Raw genomic sequence first — 26,522 nt, forward strand, 5'->3', positions numbered from 1 at the left:
TGCACAAGAAGAGAAATTTTGAAGAACGCGCTCGTCTTTGTTTTAGGTAATTGTTTTCTATCCACAAGAGGGCAATGGCACATTCAGAAATGAGTATAATTTCCAGCTGCTTCACAGTGCGGTGATGTGAAAGAACAGTGCTCAGCGTGGTGATGATATCAGACCAAACCAAAATGTGAAGAGAAATCCTTGAGCAGGGGAAAGTCCCACTTTGGGTTTAATGTTCTCATTGTTAGAAAATGATTTGGACTTTCTTTATATGTGTGTGTGTGTGTATACACTCCAGGTCTTGGTGAGTGAGGACTCGGATGGAGAAGGAGTGGTGGCTCACTTCCCAGCTCATGACAAACCCATCTCCTGCATGCAATTCAACCCCAGTGGTAAGACACACTCGCACATGCTCATGCATACACAGCCATACATTCACATTTATTTTTGAGGAAAAATACAGAACACCTAAGGCAAGTTTGGAAGACTGGAAACAGGATGGGGATTACACTTCCATTTAAGTGCAATGTAGCGTGTGTTTGGTTCACATGTAGCCAACTCATCTAGTATCTTTGGGCTGACTGGACTAACCATCAGACCCAAATGTATTCTTAATGTGTGTATGCGTATTATACACAAGGAACATGTGCTTAGCCTGCGATTCTCGGGCACAAAGCTTTTCATCAGGCTGAAGACAGGCAACACATGCAGGCAAACAACGTGTCACACATAGTAAAAATATAATTTATCATTTCAGTTTCATGCACCAAACAAAAAAAAAAGCCTAAAACCAATCAATGTTTGCCATGAGCATCCTTTTTCTTTTAGCCTCCAAAACCCACTCAGAGGTTAGTTAGGAGTTACGTTATCTTTTTTTTTTTTTTTTTTGAAATACCAACGTTTCCCCATTTATGAGAGCCAAAAACTGAAAAAACAAAGACATGCTGGATTTTACCTTTTCACTCATCTGTGACATGCTGTTCCATCAAACAGCTTAACGGAACTGAAGTTTCAAATGAAGATATTTCATCACAAATGTTTTACACTGCATGTCGCATTTGAAAACGTCAACAAAAATAAACCATTTGCACTAAATTCTGTAAAAAACAAAAAAATCTGTTCTCATTTATGCACCCAACCATGAGTAAAATTAAAAATATACGTAGTAAAATAGTCTGAAGAACCTGTTCATGTCCAGTATTGGTAATGCATGTTGGCACTTGGAAAAATGTTGCACATGTTAATTCCAGGTTTTTTGCAATTCTTAGAAAATAAATAATCAGAGACACTCCTCTTTCTTTCCCCCCTATTATTTACGGCATTTTAACTTTGTTACAGTGAAGACATTTTTATTTTTCCAGTTGTACTCAGGGTTTTGCTGTTTTCATAGATGAGCAGGACTTTACAAAAATATTTACACCTGAATAATTCAGTGAGAAATGAACCGACATAGTAAAAATGTGATAGGAGCAAAAAAACACTCAAAAACTGTGAGGCCTTCCGAGGCATTAAGGATGACTCTGGTTTATAAAAACATGGCGTTTTTTTTCTCTTCATCTCCATTATAGAGATTCTGAGAAATGCAGAGTCAAATAAAATAGTATGCGAATGGTGCAAGCAGTGCAAGCTTCCTGCAGCTTTCCAAAAAAAAACATTTAAATGAATCATTTTAAACATTTATTTGGGAGCATGTCTAAAAGTATACCCAGATATTGCCCGCCTTGAATGGGCATTTTGCCAGCTGCCATAGGGATCTCCAACAGGGATACTTGCCTCCAGTTTTTTTAAGGTATTTGGCAGGTAGGTTGTTCCAAGCATCTGTCAGGCATCTGTCTCCTCCTGTTATCCTTTGTTCTTCTGGTGGCTGAAAATAGTTTATTACGATGCTGCGCAATGATTTTGGGACAAACACATGCCTCCACGATGGTGCTCCTTAATTAATAAGAAGACGCAAAAGAACCCAACACAGCATTTTCTGTCATTACTACAGTTACAATAAGTAAATTGGGGCTTCGATAAGGTCTGGGACAGAAGGAATGCGATTACTGACCTCCTGCATGTATGTCAGTTTTTACAGTAACAAGGTTACAACAGCAAATGTAAGTACACTTCCTGATTATCTGTGAAACCTGGTTTCTCTCTGTAACCTAGTTTCTTTGTTGGTGTAAGGAGTTTTAAAGCAAAATTTTCTCCCAGCAGCCCCCTGGTACTGGTCTAATGTGAACATAAATCAAAGTGGAATTGCAGCACATGCAGCCATTTTAAACGAGCTTCAGTTATTGTGTGATTGAAATGCAGAGCTCCAACCTCTGTCAAGCTCAAGTATGTACATAGAATTCCCATGTACAAATGACACCCCGATTTCTTTTTGCTTGATGATATTTAAGTACTTGATTTCAGCCTAGGAGACAATTTTACCCTTTGGCTGTAGCCGAATATTGAAAGTAGCATTTTCCATCAATTTACCATTTAAAAACACGGTCTGGTGAAAATTAAGTTTTGTTGTTGTTTTTTTAAACCTTGTTGACATGTTCGCATGGTGTTTTTTATATGTCAAAGGAAATAATATGAGCAAAAATGCAGTTCATTACGCCATGGTTAAGCATTTCTACCTGAAAACTGCAGTGTAGTTAGATAGAGGCTTTACTGTCATTCTGCAAAATATAACGAAAATTGTGTGGTAACTCAGCAGCAGTGCAATATGGATTACTCTTTAAAGAAATAATAAAATTTTTAAAAATTAATGTAAAAAGAATTTAGCTATATATATATATATGTACACATATGTATCGATGACAGTCTCAGAAACTTTAGAATTCTGGGGGTTTATACAAACCTAAGGAACCAACGCTGTCAACCTGCAGGATGGGGCTTTCTGTCACTGTTCTTCTTCAGAGTCAGATTCCGGTTCAAATATATTTAGCTTAATTATTCTAATAGTACAACTTTCCATTGTGTTTTACAGTGTTTGAGCAGAGTTGGAGGTGTTACTGGTGTGGGTGGAGAGAGCGGCAGGGACTGTAATAGATCTGCCCATTCTGGAGGAAGCAGCAATGGTGGAAAGTTACATCAAAGTCATTTTTTGTTTTTGCATGAAGGGATTATTTAAATGGAGTGAAAGATTTTGATTCACAGAGAGGAGTTTTTTAGAGACTTAATCGATGATTGGATAGGGATAAAGTCATAAATCAAACACCAAAAACACACACAAATAAAAAAAAACAAGACAAGTAGGCAACTAGTTTGACAACATTTCAACAGTGTCTCTACTACCAGGAAGTCATTATATACATTTGTGTTTATATCTTTACTAAAACAAAGATAGGCCCTGGACTTTTTGGTCAATTTTGGAGGAGTCTGACAGTCACTGTAGACGTATCAACTAGATAACTGCTTGTTCCACCTTGACCAGTTGGTGATCAGTGTTATGACCAAGGCAGGTCAGTGTACACAGGATGATGCAGTCTGGCAGGTTCATGTAAAACAATAACCTCTGACCCTCATCACCGTGTTTGTGCTGCCCAACCGTTCTTAGTCCTGCCACCGTGGTACATGAAAACCATACCTACCCCTGTGGTATGAAAAATTCTTTCATAATTAATGACCTAATTGTATGTGTATTTCACTGCGGCAGTTTCTCGCATTGTCAACCCCAAAAAGAGAAGGACAGTAGATGCTTTGTAAGTGTGAATGGGCGACCTCATCAGTCTGTGTGTGCGATGTTTGTGTTTGATGTTTCCTGTTACCTCTGTGGTGTGCATGTGTGTAAGTTAATAAAGAAGCTGCTGAGAGATGACTGTGACCCGATGACCTCCTGGCCCCAAGAATCCTTCACTTACTTAGACTTATGACTAACCTCAGCAGCCCTCTCTCAGGAGGAAGAGGATGATATTTTAGACAAAGACAGATGAGACACTGTTGTGTACATTCCACCCTTTCCCATCCTCTCCACACCAAAAATCACAACAACATCCCAGGTCAAGTACAATGAAGTTACTGAAAATGTGCTCCTGTAGTGTTTTCTTCTTATTACCTAAATATACTTGTCTGCCAGCTGTAGTCCTTTCAACAGGCAGTACACGTGATGTGAGAGATAAGTTTCTTTTTTTTAATGTATTTTGAAACAGAGATTTTGACCTCTCTGTATTTCTTTTGTAGGTGGCCAAAATTTAGTTCGTCTCTTCTTCAAGACTTTTGTTTGTTTGTTTGTTTTTAGCAACCAGCAGGCAGCTTGCTATGTTCTCTACTATCTTTTCCTGCCATGCATAGTGTAGCTTATACTACTGCCTTCTGACGACACGTTCAGCAGCCTAATTTGCTTAATCCAAGCAGTTACTGGAAACAAGTCCATTTTCTTTCCTTCTATTTTTTTTGAAAAGGATTCTGTCTTGCTGAGTTTTCTTCTGAGTTTTTGAAGAACAGAATGCTCAAAATTTAAGCGATTAATTGTGATTTTGAAAGCTGTAGAAGATGCTCCTCTCCGCCTCGTAGTCTTGACTTCTTGGATGTGCATTCACAGAAAGAGAACGCTTTATAGAAATTTCAGAATAACCACTTGCAGTGACCACTGATTTGTTGATAATCAAACATGCGACTTGTTTCCAGTTGCGTTGTAGCTCTGTTAAAGCCTACAGACATTATAAGGATTCTGTCTGGTTTTAGGGCTAAATTGGTCCCCAAGAAATTTTCATATTTTGCCAAATGTTTCCCAGATTGGTTGCCTTTCGATGTGCAATTTGAATTTTAGGCCAGCTTTCCACTATTTAAGCTGCATGATGGTCTGATTTCTGTCAAAGGGTCCATATTAAAGTGATGTAAGCTTGAAATTCTATTTATTGAAATGGTAGTTTCCATATTGTGGCCAATACTTTATTATTGACCAAGACCAAAATTCACTGCAGGGCAGACAAAACCATATTGTCCTCCAGCCATCAGCAGCTCAATATAATAAAACTTCACAAAGTAATGCTGCCTGTCTCTCTTTTTGGCAACACTGTAGAAGATGCAGCCGTCTTGCGTGAATAAACTTTGTTGGAATTTTCATAGCAGTGTTGTGGCCAGTCAATTATGTAGGAATAAAAATCTTTGACCTTGCAGTGAAGCCAATAAAAAGTTGGTATGCGATGTACAAGATCAATAAAAATGTACAGTGTCTGGCCTGCTGCAGTGATTTGATCTAATGCCGTGAACTCAAATAACTGAAGCAGTTTTCAAAATCAGTTTGATAACCAATGACAGCGTATTCCCAAACTAGACAACAGGATTTGTTAGACACATGAAAACAGAAACCGTACCAGCAGGAAATTTTATGAAATCATTTAGAATGTTCCTGACCTGTGTCTCACACATGAGTAAGCAGCATTGTGGTTGGAGGCACTGGATATGACATCTCTGCTGGTAGCTGATGAGCAAGACAGAAAATCTCATTTCATGAAGTACCCTGTATAATTTGAAAAGTTCTTGCTTTTAAGAAGCATTTCTCAACTGGACAGGGTTTGAACGTGTTCGTGTGGAGATCTTTGGCTTTTCTTTTTTTGATAATCAACTATCACATTTCTTTTTTGTAATTTTGGTTAATAGTCTTCGGTTAGAGCTGTTAGATAGATCCCTATTGTCAAAGGTAATATTAATATATAAACCTTTGGCAAAGATCACCAATCGAGCTGGAATCTTCCAATGTTTGTCTTTTTATGACAAAATCCCTTCTTGGTTCTACTGTTCTTAGGCCAAGAGACAATGTGTCCTGAAACACAAAGTGAGTGTGTTGCATTCATAGACTGTATATAAAAGATGTGTGAAGTCTGTGTGGAAGTGCCTTTGGCCTGACAACCAGCAGGGGCAACTCATGGTTGCAAAAAGAAGTCAGATTGGATAGAAGTCAATAAGAAAAAGATCCTATTTCTCACTTGATCTGTTACCTCAGTAAACATACTCCTTATGAGTTTATGATCTCAGTGGCGTGTCTCAAGTCTCATATAATACAGCATCACGTTCATTTAGGAAATTATGGCCCCATTTAGAGTAAAATATAGAATATAACAGGGTATGTTTTAGGGAGGCGCTACCTTGGGATCGAAAGATCGCTACCATATTGCTATGCATAGTTTTTTGAGTTCTCAGTCGGATTCAGCCCTCGCTTGTTACGTTCTGTTTTAAAAGAGTAAGATGGCCAAATGCCAAACTCAGGACTTCAAAACAATGGATGACATCACAGTTGCTACATCCATCTTTCATACACAATCTATCATTTCCACATATAATTGTTTTTCCTTTAAATATTCGAGCGAGGACGCTACAGAAGGGCACCCTACATATCCTACAATGTTGTGCCCGTGGAAGTTGTAGCAATTTTGGTGTACTGGTACATGCTGAGTCAACAGACCTGCTGATTCCGCTGTTACCCTTTCCACGGGTACCGGCAACTTCACATTTCCAAACACACTTTTAATCTTTCTACCTAATTTACGCTGAGACAAATCTAAAGAGCTAATAACTGTTAAGATTGCAGCTGAAAACGGTACCAAAAGCATAGCCAAAAAACACAGATTTTTTTGTATTTTTATTGCAGTTAGGGCGTGTAATAAGATTAGGTTCAATCTTAACACAAGCGTAAAAACTCCTCTTTTCCCCTGTTGCGATTGCACGACTTTCATCATTGTTTATTTTTTTATGCGTTTTCATTTCTAAGCTGCCTGCTGTAGAGTGTCCCATAATTACAGGCCTCTTGATTTGATCAGAATCCAAATCCTGACTTATGGGTTCACTGGTCTGCCTCTAAGTGAACTCTTTCTAAGGAGTTTGGGGAAGTTGCTGTACTGAACTACCTTCCCCTCCTTATTGAAGCTCCCTTCACAGTGGTCAATCTCAACATGGCAGAAACAAGAAAGATAGACTGAGCAGGAAACAATGATATGACTCAAACAGAGTCTGGAAAGCCCAAAGGTTTTGGCTGGGAAGAGTTATGTAAGAAACCCCAGTGGCTTGTGTGTGTTGGAGGCTCTACAGAGGGCGGACCAGTGGCCGCCAGCACTTGGTGTGGCGGCTGGCGCTTTGCGGCGCTCCGTTGGATCTGTGGATCTATTCCTAGTGGTGTAATTAGAGGGACGCAGATGAAGTGCAGTGGCAAAGCGCTCTCTTTAACAGCTGCGATGTGTGTGTGCTTGTTTTCTTTCTCGTCTTGTCCTTTTCACTCGTCCTTAACGATCCTTGACTTGATTATTAGGTACAATGCCAAGGTCAAAATACACTCATGTTTTGATGGTAGAGATATTGTACAACAACTCAAGCATTTCTTATGACTATGACTAGCACTAGATGGAGTGATTGATTCAGCAACCATGCAGGGCACCACCCTCTGCTCTTTATTCTCTCAAACCTCTTTCAACCCTACTCAGTCTGATAGAATTGAAGTGCCTTACATGAAGTTGTGGAAGGAGTAAAAGTAGCAACACTTTAAGAGAAACACATTTATTCCAAGTTGTAGTCCCTAAGTTAAAACTATCATTCTGTACTTGCTATCAGAATCATATTAGTTAAGTAGTAATTCAAACCACTTATGTATGTTCCATATGCTCAGAGCTAATCTCTGCACACTGACCATGAATCAGTCAAGTCTTAAGCTGACTTATACTTTATGTACTTGGTCTATGTGCACACAAACTATGACATCAACACAGTGCTGTAGCGTTTTCTACTTGTGCTTAAGCCATGCTTGAGTCACTGCAGTCTTCTTCTAAATAATAGATGTCGCTGCTGAGAAAAATACATCAATACATCTACATCGCTGGAGTGGCAACAGAAGTGATAGTATACTGGTAGTCTGTTTTTCAATCACAAACACAATGGATGTTTTTTCATAGTTGACCGCAGAACCCCTCATTCTGCATCTCATCTTTTCCAATTGTTGCAACAATTTCCCTCCATCAGTGTTGTGCCATCTGTGAATCCCTATACTCCTGCAGTGATGAATTGTAGAGACAGATCTGCTCACAGACTCGCGCCTCCAGCTCGTCCATTTTGCATGTTTGTTAGTCGTGCGTGTTCCAAGTTACAAAAACTTGGAGCTGCATGACCGCCCAAATAACACTAGAGCGTGCTGCGCACCAGCACGATTTGTATCTCTTAGAGCATGAGATTTTGTGCACAAGAGCGACAAAGGTGAGCACAAACGCTTGATTTTTAAACTGTATGCAGATATACTGCAGAACCCACCCTTGTGCTGTGAAGATTCTCTTTCATTATATTGTTCAGACAGCACAGCAAGGCAGAACTGCACCATATCTTGATTTTTATGCAGCCATCTAAATGTTCTGAATATGGAAGTTTTGAATACCCCATCAAAGCCAGGAGTAATGGCAGATGAATCAAGACTGAATCTCTCCCCACACGGAACTGTCCCATAAACCATGTCCCTGGTTTAGTAACAGGCCGGTCTAATGAATAGCCTGGCCCGTTGTGCCTGACCATTGAGGCAGCTGTGCCGTGAAGGCAGCTCTCCGTGGTGTAATAACTCTGTCTCTCCATCTTACTGATGTGTGAAAGAAACCATGCTGTCGCTGAAAAACCCCGGACCCACACGCACATGTTGAACACGAGGGGAATTCCCACACACAAGCAGCTTGGCCGCACATTTATAGCCACACATTTAGCATGGATTGAGTTGTGTCTTCACACCAAGATAGTAATTAGCACTCACAACCGGCTCTGATGTGATTTACAGCATCTGCTCTGCAGGGCTTTCAGTGTTGTCTTTTTCAGGATTTGACTTTGAAAAACATATTTTTTTTTCTTCTCCTGACTCTAAATTTTGTTGAGACTAATGCTGAGTAGTGCATTTATCAGTAGTAATAAACACTATTTCAATAACGTATATTTATGCACATTTTGACGTAACGCATTAGAGAAAGATGGGAAAAGAAAAAATAAATAAATAAAAACTAAAAGAAAAGAAAGTTTTTATGCTTACTTGATGTCACTTTCATTTTTTTTCCTAGAAAAAGAGCTTAAGCACTTCATGAATGGAAACACCTCCGAGCACGTTGTTCTGAAACACTGAACATTGAAGTCTCATAAATGATCGGCTGTCTCTGTTTCTTTTGTTGTCTTCTTCCTTGTCTGTAATGTGGTAGCCAAATGTACAACTAATTACTATCAAGCGATGCTTTAAAGCCCCTTCAAGGAGCAGGTCATCCAGTTATATTAAAGTTTATGTTGTTTGAAGCTTTATTTCCTAAATTGGCCATGTTTCTGCATATCAGCGTCACTGATTTTATGAAAATTCCTGCTTCTACAATATGCATATTTAATATAATCAGAAACCACCCTGTTCTACGTGACCTATAACATTTACTGCCTACTTTTGCATTAAGGTAATGGTTAAGGTTATAAGTCACTAAGAGCATTGATTCTAACTTCCTGACCATGAACTAGTAGCCATCTTCGAAGCCTTTTCAGATTCCAGGTTGTAAAGAAAATCTATATTTCGCAACAAAATAGAAAAAAGATGCTGAAGTATAGTTATGTTTACCTCTCTAGTCAGCCTCACATCTACACACCAAACCATGTGTCAGACAGTCTGTAGTAACATTGTCAGCGTCAAAATGGTCTGTGCTGCAGAGTGCAGCATTTTCTGAAGTAATTCAGAAGTGTAGCTGCTATACAATAGAGACATTCTATTCCTTCATGTTTTTTTTTTTTTAAATTGCATTAATTTGAACCAGAATATATGCAATGCATTGTGGTCCACAGTTTGGATCTAGTATTCTTAAATTGAAGGCTTGGATGTGATCAAGCTGGGCCAGTGCAAAGGCTTTTTGCGAATTAAATATTGTGTATGTATGCACAAGTGTTGCAGTGGAAAAACACATTAAGCCCATCAAAATATATTTGTCTGTGGAGAACCCTTACTTTCTACAAGTAGAAGCTGCCTTTACCAGAGGTGATGAAGAGCCCTGAAAAGTAGGGCTGCTTCTGTGTGTGATTGTTCTGATAATAAGAGTTAAAAAGAGCTGGATGGACAACATAATGGTGCAAAAACATGGCATCAATAAATGGTCTAAGATTGATTGTCATAAACTAATTGATGAACTCATAGCCATCTCAGTGGTTTCATACGAATGAATATTGAAGACAGCTTGTTTAGTCTAATTTGATGGAACACAACAAGGCTTCAGGCAAACAACTATGAAAAACAATAAATTCATACAGAAAAAAAGTCACATGTGGTTACATGGTCCAGGCTAAGGAGAAAAACTCCAATGACTAGTGACCATAATTTGGAAAACTTGGCTGAGAAAAGACTCACCCCATCTCCCCTCCTTTTGCCCAATGCTCACCAACACGCCAGACACCTCAGCAGTGTGGAGTCACTCACGGCCCACACAGTGCGGTAACACGTAGGTCATTTGTAACTTCTTTACGGTCTGTGTGTAGGTGGGTGGCTTGGTGGGGAAGAGGTGAGTTGCTAAGTTTTTGTTCTTGTAAAATGAGGACTGGTTTGTTGGTACTGGCAGCATATAGATGGAAAGCAATTATTATGAGTGGCATAGCCTAAAAAAACTCATCATTTAGGATTTTCTTTCTACAGATTAAATGTATAATAGCTTTTACTTCATTCATCATTTAAATCTAAAAGCCAACAGTGGCTCACGGAGCTTGCAGTGTTTATTACACCCCACAACAAATAACTTACTCAGAAGTTTGGTATTTCTCAAGCCTTACCGGCAGTACGGTCTGGAGGAAAGACCAGTGAGTCAGTCCGCTCACCCACACACCGACAGACCAGAACTGTAAGGCGATATTAGTATAGTGACCACACTCTGTGTTGCAAAATCGTACATAACTGGACATAGTAATAATGAAACTGTGGATAATTATTACAAAAGTAACGGCTGTAGAATGATGATTGCCCTTTCCAGTCATTGTAAACCGACTAAAATAACTCTTTTAGTATGATTATAAATCGATCCTCCATTCAGCCAAACAAACGCGAAAAGTCTTGAAGAGCAGTAACAGTTCATTATTTCATGCCATTCATGTGTTCAGAGATGTAGCACAAAGTTATTTCAAGTCTCAGCTTATACTTAGCGACAGCCTTTTTATAGGAATGAATGGAGCGGCAGCATAGAATGTCATGTCCACTTTACTTAATATATCATTGCTACACACTTGGGAGCATGAATTTGCCCCAAAAAACTTTGGTCAGCTCCAAAAGACATCCTGTTTTGTGTTTAAAAAGTTTTCATCTGGTGCTCAAGTCAAGTTCTAAATGTCCAAAATGAAATGGGTTCATTTACTGGTGAGTGTGTAAATTATATCTGAACAATATTGCAGGAAAAAAAAATACTTTTTTGAGTTTTTTTTTGCAACATATATCGCAATATGAAAAAACAAACTGCTTAATAAATATAGCATGTATATAACATACTAACTGCAAAATGCAGTCTGTGGCCAAACCACTGCAGCCTGTTCCACTTGTTCAGGGTGGAATCCTTCACAATGCTCACCACATTGTCTGTTACAAATACAGACTTGATATCTCTCATCAAGGCCCCAAACAGTCCAGGCTCTCATTCCCGCTGAGACGAGATAAGACGCGCTTGTATCATCATCTGGGAAAACTACTGTTTGCAAACGTTTCAGTTGGATGTCCTGAATAAAAAAAGTGGACGGGTGGCCCCTATTGTCTGGCTGAACCAGAAGTCTGTTGCGCTGCATAGTATTCCACTGCGACAGCTCTTTGCCAGCTTGTGCCTTGCATTTGTCATGCAGCTCTGGGATAACAACTAGAGAAAATAGGTGCTTGATCCTGTCTGTAAAACCCTGCACCTGTATTAATTGGTATCATATTTTTTGCCAGGTAAAAAGGTATCACATCTGTGATTTCTCACTGCTGCTTGGAAGCTTTCTCAACTGGTGTAGCACTGGCAAAGGCATTCAAAACAGTTTTCAGCTCTGGGTGACATTCAGATCTGGCTTTGTACTCATCAGACAGAGCTTTGTGGTGCTGACTAAAATGGTAAAACAAATGAGTTGTTTTGCATCGTGTAGAGACAGCAATCACAGGACACTGTTGACCAAATCCCTCTGTTTGGTCAGCATCATCCTTTCTGGAGCCGGATTATTTCCATACAATTGATGTTGTATTTCTTTTTTTCCTCCTGATCCTCACTCGTTTTGTTGTACATATCTGGAGCCTGCATGTTAAAAACCCCTGTCCTTGGAATATTATTTTAAAACACTCCAAGAACCCTTAAATCAGACTAAATGATGTACAGACAGACCTCTCCTGTAGATTAGTCATGGAAAATGAGAACCATGCAAGTTTTCTTTTTGTATCAAGCAGCAAAAACACTCATATCTGATTTCATCTGCCTGACGTCACGTTGTACTTACTGTGATGTGCCTATCGTGCACATCTCGATGCAGAAATGATGCAGCCCTTGTGTAAGTTTTCAACCCATTTAGATGTTTTTGAATTAAAAGTTGAATCTTAAGTCTTACAGTAGCACTAGAAGAAAGATCAGGACACACAGAAATACTGGGGTTGGGACATTTATCTGTCTATACAAAAGAAATGTGGCACTTTGGCCTGTTTATTTTAAGATATTTTGATTTGGGCCAAAATGTTAAATAACCTAATCTACCACATTTTGTTTTAGAATGGCCTAATAAGCATTTATTTGCATTTCAAACATTGTAATGGATAGTTGTTAACAACACCCTTGCAGTAAGTCGGAGCTCAAGGATAATGCATGTGAGAATAGCAATGAGTTCCCCCATGGGCACGATGAAGTGTCTGTCAGTCTGTCTGTTTGTTGGTCGGTCCACAAAGTATGTTCTTTGAGGAAAGGTTATAATTTCTGGCCAAAACTGTCCATTAATAAGCGTATAAAAATTCCATATATAGTTACAGCATGTTAAAAATCATTTACTGACTGTTTCTATAGTGCTTTTAAATACTAAATAAAAGGACCAGAGTGTTGTCAATAAATCAAATGAAACTGAATTAATAGTGTTCTGTGTCTTACACAATTGCCTCCCAAAAAAAAAGACTTGTTGCAGGCCGTCAAGGTCGACTTTCCAATTTAGAACTGTTCCACGTTTTGCAAAAGCCTAAATTATAGTTAGCTGTAAGTAAGCAGCATCCAGGATTGGAAGGCGTTTTGTCACCCATGCAGCACCCTTTCAGTTTTTTTCTTTTAGATCAGTGGACAATCAGAGCATTGTAAAGTCTCACCTATGGCCAGCAGCTGTGACTGTTTAGAGGGATCCTATTAGTTAACAAAAGTGAACAAAAATGTAAGAGACCGTGTAAATGCAATAGGCTTACCTCTCCAGCCTCAGTGTTTGCCTGTTTGCTCAGAAGAGGGATTAAGATCTGATCACAGTCCCAAAATCTTAATCAGAAGGTTGTGGACAGGAGCAATTAGTTTTGGGGATTTTTAAAGATGACTTCAAAGAAACCCTGGTGTTAAAGTTCTCTCTGAACTGCTGTGAGAACGTTTGTCCCGTGTTGGCAGACCACAGAAAGAAAACAAACTGAAGGAATTAGGATTCACTGGGAATTTGGATTAGTGGCGGTAAATTGGGGTTGTGGCTTTGGCAGATGAATTCTCGCAGGTGAAGTCAGAACAGCGGCTTTCTTATTGCCACTTTATGCTCCCCGTTACTCTTGTGTTCATTGGAACAAAATAAAAAGCCTTTCTCTTCTTTAAAACAATTCCAGCAGGAAGTGTGCAAATATGTAAATGCTCCACAAAAACAGACTTAAGTAGTGTGTTTTCCACTTAAAGTGATGAAAGAACGAGCCTGGAGCTCTGCTTTTGAGAACAGTCACGCTTTGTGAACTTGACCGCTACGGTGCATGCCCCTTGTGTGTCGGCACGACTTTAAAGCCAGGCGACTTTTGCCCTGTTAAAACAGCCGGCGTTCCAGCATAGTAATATCAAACTAATAGCAGCTTCTCAGCTAGGTTAACCACACACACACCTTTTTTCATATCTATTAATATCTAAGTGCTCACAGGTGGTCTGCCTGTGGAGCGCGTAGAAAAACACAACCCTTGGTTTCAGCCCACTGTACATCAAATGAACCGTAGGCACCTCCCCCCCTTTTTCCTCTGTTGTTTTCTCTGTTTTTCTTTGCAGCCCTCACCCTCTCTCCGTCCCCCCCGTCCTTACTGCCTTCCCGTCGCCTTCTTTTCCTCTTTTTAAGTGTGGGTGAGTTTCAGGGAATCAGGGAACTTTGACAAACTCTGGTGTATTTAGGGCATTGCGGCTGACACTTCCGCTCTTCTCTTAGACACTGAGTAAGATTAGTTTGCTGATGTCCAATTATATCACCTTTGACCATTTCACTTGAATTTTCAAAAGAATTAAAGGTTTTGTTCAATGAGCTCAGGGACATGTTGCACAGGCTGATCACAGATAAACACACAGAAATCACAGATGAATTAGTGTTCACATATAGAGCGATGTGCGGAACACCAAGTTCACTTTTTGCATCAAGCAGTAAAAGATGTTCTATCTGATTTCATCTGCCTGACGTCATGTTGTACCTACTGCGATGTGCCTATCATGCACATCTTAATGCAGAAATGATGTATAACGCAGCCCTTTTGTAAGTTTTCAATCCATTTTATCCAGATTTTTTAGAATTAAAAGTGGAATCTTAAGTCTTACAGAACAAAGCTTAAGCCCAAAGGTGTGGTAAGATGTTTCTGTCACAAAACTGTGTCCCAATGCACCAAGGAGGACTGGTTGAAACTGGGCTCTCCACAAATACTGGCTTTTTTTTTTTTCTCTTTAGTGCACGTTGTATAAAGTTAATAAATGACAACTTTTCACAGCATTTTTTTAAAAAACTGTTTACCAGCAATAGAAAGTTAATAATGAAATATTTAGATTTAGCTTCAATGATTCCAGTAAACCATTCCATACATTTAGAATAGTTATAGTATTTAAATTCAAGATGTAGACTGAATACACAAGTAATATGAAACCTATTTAATAATAATACATGCAACCTTGAATGAACTCTTATTTAATTCTCAGCTAAAAATAAAAAATACAAAAATATTTTGATAGATAGATTTGTAATTTGTCACACTGCACCCTCTCTGATGTATTAGAGGTGGTTGATGTTTGGCGTTTTAGCTGCTGACTAACCTTAATGCGTACCCTGCTGCCTTGCAGAAATAAAACTGCTCGTATATTAGTGTGGTGCTGTGGTGGTGAGAGGATTAGTGGGGCTCTCTCCTTCTTTTCAATTTGCACTGTAGCCAGTAGCAGAATTTTGCACTGATTAAGAAGAGAACACATACCTATTAATCTATTACTTTGCTTACGTATGTAGCTTGAAGGCCAAACTTTTTGGAATTTTAAGGAAAGACCTCAAAATTTCATGAAAGAATCCAGCAAGTAAAGCTTAAAGAGTTTCAGTAATAAAGTTTGAAAGCTGACAATAGTTTGAAGTGGGTTGGTGAGTATAAGATGATCGATTTTAGATGGATAGATGGAGGAATCTGAGTAGATGAATGACTGCGAATAGTTTGTAGGTGGTCAAAGTACACATGGCAACATTAACACTTTGGTTAGCTGTGTATACATATTAGACTACAGAGTGATGCTGTATATGCGTATATGTCCGGCATATGTGTAAGTACATACAGACACGCAGAGAGTCCTGTCCTTCCCCCCCCGAAAATGCCAGCCCCGAAGACAAAGCCTCGTCTTATGATGGATAGTCTTTCATTTGTGCGTTGGGCTCATTTGCTCTGAAGTTTATGCATTCTGGTAACAGTAAAGCTATCTGAATCCCCCAAGTGCTCCATCTTGTAAGCTTTATGCCTTCCACATGGTTATAATTTGAGATTTTCCCGATTTTCAAAGCTTTTTTTGAGCCTAGTGTTGTTAATTAAAAAGTGGACTAGTTTTGTTGTGGCCTTCTGTGTTGCCAAGTAGGGAAATCACCGCCTTCTTTCTTGCTCTTTCCATTTCTTTCTTTGCCTTTCTCTCTCTCTCTCCCTCTCTCCCACCCTCTCGTCCCATCTGCCTTTGTCAAGAATAAAGCGAGCCCAACCACTTTGTAAATGAAACATCCTCCCACTATTAATGGGATTGAGCAGATGTTTTCTGTTTGGATGGTCAGAGATGGGACAGTAAAGCCTGCAGCAAAACAAAACAAAAAGATTTTCTGGAAAAAAAAAAGCAAAAAAAAAAAACAAAAACCAGAAAGCAAAAGCAGATATTTATGGAAATGATTATATCACTTCCCTCATGTCCCATACGGGCGCATGTCTCGCACACATGGCAAATTAGAGGTCATCCCTTCCAGTTTAGCGCATGTCTAAGTGCGTGTGCCAGCGATCTTGGTACTAAAACATCGTAAATAACACTGTAACCCCTGGGACAAGGTGTTATAAATAGGACGTGTCAAACCCTGCTCCGGCCAGCCTCTGGTTTCCCCGAAACCTTCTCTTTTCACCCGCCGAGCGGCTCAGCTACTTTTTAATTTGGCCTTCCCGCGGGCTAACCGACTGACGCCTCTCGGCGAGGGCCTCTGTATTTCAACAACGCCACAAAAGCCCCAATTCTCGGGTGCTCGCACTCACAAAGCTCTCCAGCCTTTCTGAGCTGTTACTTTTTTGGAGCCCAGACATCAGCAGAAGAGAAACGCCGGCCCTGGCCAGAACACAGCGGCCAAGTCTCATCTGTCAGAAAGTCAGGGGCCAGACTCTACAGCCACGGGGTGGGCAGGGCCCGACCAAAACAGAGCAAGGAGGAAGAACGAAAGAAAGAGTGGAGAGTGGGGGAGAGAGGGTTTGAGAGCGAGAGGAAGCTCCCAGATAAACAGACCGCAGCGCCTCAACTCCTAATCACCCTGCGCTTCCGTTTCCAGACTCTATAATTAGAAGGGCCCCGTCCCTTTTTTCTCTGTATTCCCAGTTGACGCAAATGCTTCTTGTGGCTTGGCACCTCGTTTGGGGCGTGGGTTTTCAAGAGTTTACAGGCCCTGGGCCTTAGCTCTCTGGCTTTCTGGTCGCTCTGATACAGCATGAATAGCTAACCACTGTCTTAATGCACACTTCACTTGGCCTCTCTTCTACTTTCTTCCCTCCACCTCTGATAATCTGTGTGACCCCATCGCTCATTCCCTCCGTACCTCCCTCATTCCATCTCCTCATCATCTTTGAATAGAACTGTTCCTCACTCACACACAAGTCTTAAAAAAAAAAAGAAGCCTTTCAACTTTGAATGAATGTGCAAAATTTTGTAGCATACTTGGCTTCTTTTTTCCACAGAGGGAGTGTTTTCCATCTCCCTTGCACGTGTTGCTAAATCCTTTTAATCTCATGCCATTCCAGCCTCCTCTTTTCACATTTGACATGCCACCCAATAAAGCCCGGCCACTAATTAAAACCTACTGCAGCCTCCACATAAAAGATTCTAAGGGGAAAAACTCAGAGAAAAATTACTAATTACTTTAATATCATTTATGTCTGGGAGTTGTCAAAAGGACAGAGGTTTGAATATTTCTCTCCCTCCGTTTCAGTGATATATTTCCAACATTCCGAGTTACTACCCGATAAACGGGTTTGTTTGTAACATCTCTAAAGGCTTCTGGGGATGGGTTTTGGGTTGTGCTTGAAAAGCAGCGCAGCTTTTTTCCTAGCCAAGCCAGTTTAGATCTGGGTTTGTTCTGGTGTGGTTTGTTGAGCATGTTGTTTATGGTGAGGGCCTATACTTTCTGGAGTTTGACGAGCTTCAAATAAAACCGGCCCAAATGAATGGGCCTGTCAGTGTTGGTTACACTTGTGTTGAGCTGTGGTTCAGTGTTTCGGTGAATCTCCATGTGCATACACACGCCCATAACCGTGCACTGATGTATGAATACATAGATTCTCTCTTTTACAGACACTCATCATCTTGTCTGTCGTTGAAGAAGCACACGACTCGGGCCCTGCTTTTAACCAGACCAAACTATCATGAGAGGGAAGGCTGCATTTTATGACAGCGACAAACGATAGCTGGCTTTGTTTTAATGGGCTGGTTTGTTTGTTTTAAAGGCACACTAATTCTGTCATGCTGTCTAGCATGTGTCCTGCACAGTTGGTAGTGTTGGCTGCTTTTGTGTGAGCCACTGGAGTGAAATACAGTTTAGGCATTATGGTTGGCCTGACTTTGTATCAGTGAGCCAGTGGCAACGTTTAAACACACTGGCCCAATTAAGAGTACGATGGGCAACAGTGATTGATGTAAAACTAGACTTGCTTTTTTCTAAACTGGAACAGCATTGAAACATATATCTTTAGTAATTATCACTAAAAGTTTGTACTTCCATCCTTCCATTATCTATACACCGCTTAATCCTCACTAGGGTCGCGGGGGGGCTGGAGCCTATCCCAGCCAACTTAGGACCCTGGACAGGTCACCAGTCTATCACAAGGCTACACTAAGAGACAGACAACCAAGCACACTCACATTCACACCTACGGACAATTTAGAATCACCAATTAACCTCAACATGGTTTTGGACTGTGTGGGAGGAAGCCGGAGAACCCGGAGAGAACCCACGCTGCACAGGAGAACATGCAAACTCCACGCAGAAAGATTCCGGTGCCCCCACCGGGACGCGAACCGGCAGCCTTCTTGCTGCGAGGCAACAGTGCTAACCAACTGCACCACCTTGCAGCCCAAGTTTGTACTTAGAGGAAAAAAAGCATAAAAATACATATTTAAAAAAAAATTATATTGGTCTTCTCACTTGTTAAATGTTTGGATTATACTGCATCACACTGAGTTTAATGGGTTTTATAACTGATGGAAATCTATACAAACAAGTTGCCATGTGAACACAGTACACACAGTCGAGTAAAGGACTGAATACACCCCTAAAATATCTCACATATCAATTTAACATCAGATAATTTCAAACTGTATGAGCTTACAGTCATTGCATTACTTCTGAGTTGAGCAGAAGGATATTTGCTCTCATGTCAAACAGTTTAGCTTCACATTATTAAACAGACAGGCCCCACAGTATGAACTCAATGCAACTTTGATCTTCTTTAGAAGATCCTGTGTGATGTTGGCAATATGCTCTGGATCATTATCATGCTGCAATATTCCTCTTCTGCTAAGCTTCTGCTGATTGAGAGTCATCTTGTGAGCTAGTGTTCTGGTATATCCACAAGCATACATGGCTCCATCTCTAACTGTTATCTTCCTAACTCCCTTTGCAATCATGCAGCCCCGTATCACCACACTTCCACCTCCGTGCTTCACTTTCAGGACTATGCATTCACTGTGGTAACCTCGTCTAAGTTCACTAAAACATGCTGGACCTCATCTGGGCTGGATAAATTTATCTTGATATCACCAACGAATTTGCTTCCAATGTTCATCAGACTTCTTTACATGTTCATGTTGCAGAAGAGCAAGCTTTTTGGATGCCATTCTTAGAGACTTACGTTATACTGTGTCTTTCATAGTGTCACAGAAACTCTGATTTACACTGATAACACCTGTGCCAACTTTCAAGCACTTATTTGTCTGTGTTTCAAAACTAGATTGATCAAGTAGTGCACATTTCATTTTAGGAGGACCATTGCAGGATTGATCCATAGTACTATAGCTCATTCTATACCTTCTCATCACTGCTGCAACTGTGTTTGCTCACATGTATGTAGTCACAACTGAGAAAGTTTTTGTGTTCATAGGTCATGTTAAACCCATCGCCATGCATTTAGACTAAATGGAAATCACAGCTATAATTAATTTTGTTGTGGTGATCACAGGTTTTCTAACTTGTGTGTCAGTGATTGTGTGCATCTTCATTTTTGTTGAGTTTCTACTATGGGGCCTGTAGTTTTTTGGCAGCCACGCCTCTGTCAGTCTACCCCAGGGCAGCTGTGGCTACAATCGTAGCTTACCACCACCAGCGTGTGTGAATGAATAATTGACAGTGTAAAGCGACTTTGAGTGTCTAGAAAAGCACTATAGAAATCTGATTAGAGAAAATACGATGCACTCATTGTGAGGTGATTACATTTTCAATCACTGGACATTTAAGTGATATTGTGTACTTACTTACTTTTACTGTTACTATTGAAAACAGACAGGCTGAAAAATGTTTCTGTTCACAGCCCCTCACACCTGCCCCGAGTACCTTCTGTGAAAAGCCACCTCATATGCACTGAGCGTGGCAGCAACAAAAACTATAACCAAGACTTGGAATTCATAGCCCAAAAAAGCAAAGATCATATTTATGGTAACTGTTGTGATGGTAACACCTAGTTTATGCTTAAGCTGGCTATAAAATGGATTGTTAATGTTGATGACTGTTTGTTGTGTGTTCATTGTAGGAATGCTGCTGGTTACCTCTGACACGCTGGGCCATGATTTCCACGTGTTCCAGATCCTCACCCACCCATGGGCGTCCTCACAGAGTGCTGTTCACCATCTCTATACCCTCCATCGTGGGGAGACTGAGGCCAAGGTCTGAGACGCACACACACACACACACACACACACACAAACTTTGATGTATTTCAAATCAAATACATCATCTAAATCCTTATTGTTGATGGTTTCTGTGTACTCGAGATAATGACAGCTAGGAAATGCATTGGAATCCAGCTCAAAATCAGAGGGATGCACAAGTTCAGCAACAGAGAGCAGCACAATGATGATAGTTTTTAGAGCTAAAACTCCAAAATACTCAAATTCCAAATTCTTGAACTGTTTTGGTCACATAAAATGAACTTCCAGAAGACAAAAGGGCACTGGAGCACACCGATTAATTCACAGCCTTAAATAGTGTGAACAGACTAATATTTCAACACGACGGTCTTTTCATCATCTTCTGATGAAACAATTTAAACTTTCACCTTCATTTTCACTTCCAAAAGACATGAAGCAAACTCATGCCTTTGTCCAGTTTGACTCTGATGAAGACACAGTGGTGTTGAAATGTTTGTCTGTCTGCGCAATTAAATGCTGTGAATTTCTCAGTGTGCTCCAGTCCCTCTTTTTGTCCTGTCTACGTTTGCTCACCTTGATCTGAGATGTGCAGAGAACCCTGTTATGACTAGCTTACGGAAGGTGGCTGGCTTGGCCAACAGGTAGCACTCTGATTATTATGTATGCTGGTATTTACAGTAACGCAGACAATATTAGAAAACACGACCAACCAGAAAGCAGTAGTAAAATAGGTTTAAGCAAAACTTCTATGGTCTAGTTAACCTTTTACACCCAGCAGTTCCGACATCAATACCATCCTGTCTGTTATTAAAATGTGACCCAGTGATGCCATTTTGAGTGTAGCTCATTTAACTATAAGTTATATATATAAGCTCACCAAATGGCTAAAAAGTGAGGCCACCTCGTTTTAAAAAGATTAAAATGTCTGTTGCATTTAGGGTAGAGTGCTCTAGCTTCAGTGTTTTCCATAATAAAATGTTTAATCACTAATTATAATATTTCTTTATTGAACTATTTTAATTTGAAACCAAAAGGGAAAATGTTACATCAGAATTTCACCCTCTTGCTTTGAATTTGTACACCCCAGCATCAACTCTGTCTGCCCTCCAGGGATGTGACTTAGGTAGAAAAGCTGGGGGACCCAAATTGTTGGGTGTTTTTCGACCGTGATGCCTGTCTTACAAAGGCAACCAGTGGTTTCCGTCGGCCACAGCCTCCAGCAAAGTAGGCCTGTGGGCGCAGACAAGGGTGAGGAGAGGCTCAGGGAGCGGTGGAGGGTGAAGGAGCTCCAGCATTAATAGATATGATAAGCTGTTTATGAGCAAGGGAGGACAGAGGCTGGGAGCTTGTTTATTCAATCACTCTTTGCATTTTTATTACATGCTTTCATGGCGGTCTGCATCTGACACATTTCAGTGAAACTATCAAACATTCTTTCAAACTGTTTTCTTATTGCTATTGATATAGTTCTTATTGGAATACACGCTGCTGTAATTTTATTGATGAAAATTTTTAGAAAGAGTTCAACCAAATCAGTGTTATTTTGTGTTCCTCATTGACTGTTGATGTATAGTTTTAGGACATAGTCTGCATTATTTATTCCTCCACTGTCACACAGTCACATACTGTTAGATGTTTCCCTGAGACCTACTTGAATTCATCCCTTTACAGATGACACACGATGATGCTATGCTATCGAGTGCCACAATGTACAAGTCATAGAGTTTATTAACACTACTACACAGCCAAATAAGTTAGAAACAGTCAGAGAAGAGCTTAAACGCAAGAGTTGGTTGGATTTTATTTTATTTTTTTTGCATTTTAGCCTTTAGCATTTGCATTGAATCAGGTGAAGAAGACCCTTATTTATTTATTTTAAGTTATTTTTTTGGCCTATTGGATAGTACAGTGAAAGAGAGACAAGAAAGTGGGGGAGAAGAATGGGGGGAGGGTGTGTGGAAAAGGGCCATGAGTGGGATTTGAACTCATGACCTCCACATCGGGACTGTAGCCCTGTACATGGGACACCAGCCTAACCAGATGAGCTATAGCGGTGCCCAAAAGACGACCCTTATTTTAAATCTAAATCTTTATTGAATAATTGTGTTGAATATTCATGATCTAAAACAATCCTGATTATCAGTTCAGCCATAATGCAGTGCTGCTCGGTTATATGCTATGATTTTGGCTACAGGAAAGATTACCTTTAGCAAAAAATGTGTCAGCAGTGTCCTGCAATAGTTGCCACTACACAAGGCAGCACAACTTCTGTGTTTGAACATTAAAATCAGCACACAAAGCTCTGTGTGGACGTGTGCCAAGCCAGACCTGAATGGCGTCCAAAGCAACAAACTATTTTGCATGTCTTTGCCTGTGTTAAACCATATGAAAGCTCCAAACGTTTTACTCTCAGAGACCATTTCTTCTAGGTGTGTTGATGCAGATAAGGTTCCCTACAAAACCACCCCAATCGTTCTATTGTATACAGATATATTTTTTTCTTTCTGTCTATATATCTGGTGAAAATTTCTTTGCTTTTTATGATTACAGAAAAACAAAATATGGCATTGTCAGTTTTATCCAGTATCATGAAGCCCTACTTTGAATTTCCCTCAATTCAAGGACATGCTCTTGTCTGCAATACAGTATGAAAGGTTCTGTGAAAGCTCTTACAGCAGCAAGACACAAATGAGGCATAGAATGAGCAAAACAAGAAATACAAAAGTATAAAAAGGCTAAAATTAATTATATATTGAAGTATATGTAAACTTTTCACATGTACAGATGTGGCATGATAAACATATATGTGGATATGTGCAGGTATGACGTGATGATAACGTACCCACTGGTAGGACACAGATCTACTTTCCCTTCATGTAGTAAAGGTAGACCTGTTGGCTTACTGTCGGCTTTCAGTCACTGTAATAGGCATACAATACATCCTTAATGTATTTAAAGGTGAGACCTGAAATGAGCAGCGAAATAGTAGGATATCAGTCCACGTTTTTCAAGATAAGATGTTTAGCACTTAGAAGAAAAAAAAAAGAAAGAAAAGAAAAAAAAATCCCTCCACTCTCAACCATGACATCCAGGGACCTTGCGGTGCAAGTTAGAAATGCTTACTCAACAAAACTACTTCAGGCCTTGTTCAGTTCAAGATTATTGACTGGGAAAACACACCATGTCACACACACACACTCTCACAGCCTGCCTGTAGTTAATGTATGACCAAACGGCAGGTCCGCTGACCGGCTGCACACTGAGCCTGCTTTGATCCAACCCGTTGTAAACACTGAATGCCAGCCCCAGACTAGTGCTTGGGCCAGGGGTTATCACCACACACTCACACACACACACTCAGAAACACACTGGAGAGTGATAAAGTCTTCAGTTAGGTGGGTGGAGAGACGCCTTATCTGTCTCCAGTGGCCAAACATGCGACTGGCTGTCAGTGACCCGAGGCCAGGTAAACATACCTGCAGCTGATAACAGCTGTACGGGGCTGAAGGTGGACCAGAATGTAGACGAGCTTGGAGCCACGGCAAACTGAAGAGCGCTAGTCACTGAGGTTACAGGGCTGGCACTCCTTTACTGCTATACTTTATAGTCCTACACCATCAGCTGTGACTCCAACAATGTGGGTTTATGCTGATTTCATTAGCATATTTACATACGCTCAACTAAACTGATCTGCAGAAACTCTTTTCCTGAAGCCTTCATTTACATGGGAAACTCATTTTCAGCAATGAAACCTGATTCTTCTAGCTACCCGATTCTTTATGTGAAGAGAAAACATGGCGTCTAGAAGTGTGCCTGTGCACCACAAAGCTACGACAGCACAGTGGCACAATTAAAGAATAGCTCATTACATGTAGAGAGCCGGTGGTTTTGTTGTGCTGTCAGTCTAAATCATCAGGAAGCTGTGGGTTTTTTTTGTTTCTAATATACTTGAAGTAAGTAACTCATGGTCCAGTGTATCACTAGGTGTATATTAGCTGTATGTAAAAATCTGATTGCTTTAACACCGTGAACACAAACAATATGAACAGATGCTTGATATGCTGTTGGTGCTACATGTAACATTTCCAAGCTGTCAGGCAGGTTTACTGTGGTATCAGAAGTAAAGATGTTAGAAGCAGATCTTTTAAGCCTTGAAAGTTGCAAATCGGAGCCGGAGCACCAACCTATTGCTGCTTCATAGATTACATGGAACACAGTTGGGAGGTAGTAACTACTGCTGATCCGGAGCACCAAGCAAGCCCAGTGGTATTGGTCATTTCCTAGTTGTTAGAGTAGGAACATGGAGTGTTCCCATTTGATTTGAAAGCATGGGTAGTGCCTTCACACAGTTATAGATCAAAACTGTCAGCTTAACTCACAGCTAGCAGTGCTGCTAGTAATACTGTTTGTTATAATTTAAATAATAAGTATTTAATCAGTCAAGATAAGTCTTATTTATTATGTTAAAGATGTCCTACACAGACAGTCCCTAAAACCATCTTTGATTATCCTGGTGTTATTGTCTTAATTGTAGGTGAGTTATATTATATATATCCTATATATGTCCTCTCTCTTCAGTCTTGTCCCTCTGTCCATTCTTGTCACAATCTCATCATTCCCCCAGAGTTCCTCTCAGGTGAATCTCCCAAACTGGTGTCACTGATTAGAAAAAAAAAAGAACTAAAGCATTAAATATGTCTTCCTGTCATCTGACTGTCATCAAGTACTCCGTACACAGACAGTGGGGTGAGCTTTCCAGCCTCTCTGGAATGCGCTGCCTTCACATCACCACTTGCATGTGACTTAAATACTGTTGCATTCCACCATTTTAAGATAACATTTGACAACTGTTTGATATCTGCAGGGTTGTCAGGCTATGAATGTACAATTACAGCCACCCTTCAGGTAATCCTCCACCTGATAAAATGGATTTGACAGTAAAATCCAGGCACCCATTTACAGTTGGAGCTCTGACAGGTCTATTATGACCAATTACGACACACACAAAGTAGCCCTTTCTCATCTCTGAGGCATCCCTAATCAGCCACAGCAGAGGTCAAGCCTCCTCTTTCACTCATCTTTGTGAAGTAAGGTAACTGTCTGGTATGCAAAGGATGCCATATTAACTGTCATTGCTGGGGACAATTACCTAGTCTGACCTGGCAAAGGATTAGAAAGGCCTGCAGGTACAGAGCTGTCTCTCTGACCGGCTCACTAAAGAGTTAGACGTTCATCTTAACGTTCTCCTGGACCTTTTGCTTTCATTTTTTCCCCATTCCTGTCTACCTACTTCAGCCTCAGGTGTTTTTTTTGTTTTTTTTTTTAGTGCGTGCCAAATGAAGGATGCAGTTTTAACACACAATCACTTCATCAGTCACCTCGCTCTTTTGTCTTTTTTTCATTTTCTCTCCGACACTCTCCGTTGCTTGCATTGTCTCTTGCAGCCTATCTGTCTGGTTTCCTGCATGTCTAACATGCTCAGGAAGATCCTATCTTCTCAAGTGTCTGCTCCCTGAGAGTTTGAGGAGGAGGAGGAGGGCTAACAAAGGGCGCCATCAGCTCTTTTGTTTTACTTAGCTATTTATTTTACCACCAAACAAGCTCATATCACGCTGTCACCTATTCCAAAAGATATTGTCTAATCCTCTCACCCCGGTCGCCTTTGTCATTCACCTCAGACACAATTGTTTATCTGTGTGATAAACCTCTCCCAGTCACACTAATGTTTGCTGGAATGTGACGCAGGTTACTTCCGCTGTACATATTTCTAAGGTGAAGAAAAATATTCCAGAAAGACTTGTGCATATTTTAAACACAACTGTCTAGTTTTTTTTTTGGATAAAAAAGCTGAGGAAACCCAGTATTCATCAGGCTTCTTCTCATGTGAATTTCCTTCTTGCTATTTTGTTCTGAAAAACAACAAATAAAAAAATGTTTTTCTTGGATTCTGTCCGTAGAGGTTGATGTCCATCATACTGCTTGAGCTGTCACAGAAACTCTGATATCCACTGATAACCCCTGTGCCAAGTTTAAAGCGCCTACCCATCTGGT

The 26,522-nt window shown here is 40.3% G+C and overlaps 1 protein-coding gene across 1 annotated transcript in view; it reads left to right on the forward strand.

Annotated features, from left to right (window-relative positions):
• Positions 1-26,522, forward strand: part of LOC103359516 (breast carcinoma-amplified sequence 3-like) — a gene marked incomplete at its 3' end in the record, with an annotated part of 140,185 nt that overhangs the window by 61,945 nt on the left and 51,718 nt on the right. The window contains exons 13-14 of the mRNA XM_008284889.1: positions 287-380; positions 20,354-20,487. Coding sequence (XP_008283111.1) covers positions 287-380; positions 20,354-20,487 — 228 coding nt within the window. The remainder of the gene's footprint in view (positions 1-286; positions 381-20,353; positions 20,488-26,522) is intronic.

Source organism: Stegastes partitus, unplaced genomic scaffold (genome assembly GCF_000690725.1).
Source record: "Stegastes partitus isolate 25-593 unplaced genomic scaffold, Stegastes_partitus-1.0.2 Scaffold379, whole genome shotgun sequence".
Classification (NCBI taxonomy): Eukaryota; Metazoa; Chordata; class Actinopteri; family Pomacentridae; genus Stegastes; species Stegastes partitus.